At 69.3% G+C, this 316-nt stretch overlaps 1 protein-coding gene across 1 annotated transcript in view; it reads right to left on the reverse strand.

The window, feature by feature from the left end:
* LOC104128828 (serine/threonine kinase 11 interacting protein) overlaps window positions 1-316 on the reverse strand; it is a gene marked incomplete at its 5' end in the record, with an annotated part of 20,359 nt that extends 20,043 nt beyond the window's left edge. The window contains one exon of the mRNA XM_035897092.1: window positions 92-316. Coding sequence (XP_035752985.1) covers window positions 92-316 — 225 coding nt within the window. The remainder of the gene's footprint in view (window positions 1-91) is intronic.

Here is a 316-nt window from a genome sequence, read left to right on the forward strand (position 1 = left end):
GAAGCGGGCGCCGTGGCCTGCCCCCTCCACCGGCTGGCCTTGCAGTGCCCCCGGCCCCTCGCATTCCCAGCCATGGGATACGGGTACAGACCTTCAGGGAGCGAGTCTTCTGCAAGACGTCGAAGAGGAACTGCGCCTGGAGGATGGCAGTGGTCTCGGCGGGGTGCGAGGGCAGGGCCACGAAGCCCCGGTTCTGGTTGCGGGAGCCCAGGTGCTGCTCGAAGACCTGGGTGAGGTGCTGCAGGGTGGGGGTGAGCAGCGTCAGCGTGCTGGAGCCGTCCAGGACGAGGTCCCCTGCAGGGAAGGGGAAGGCCGG

The sequence above is a fragment of the Egretta garzetta genome, unplaced genomic scaffold, assembly GCF_000687185.1.
Source record: "Egretta garzetta isolate BGI_Z169 unplaced genomic scaffold, ASM68718v1 scaffold577, whole genome shotgun sequence".
Taxonomy (NCBI): domain Eukaryota; kingdom Metazoa; phylum Chordata; class Aves; order Pelecaniformes; family Ardeidae; genus Egretta; species Egretta garzetta.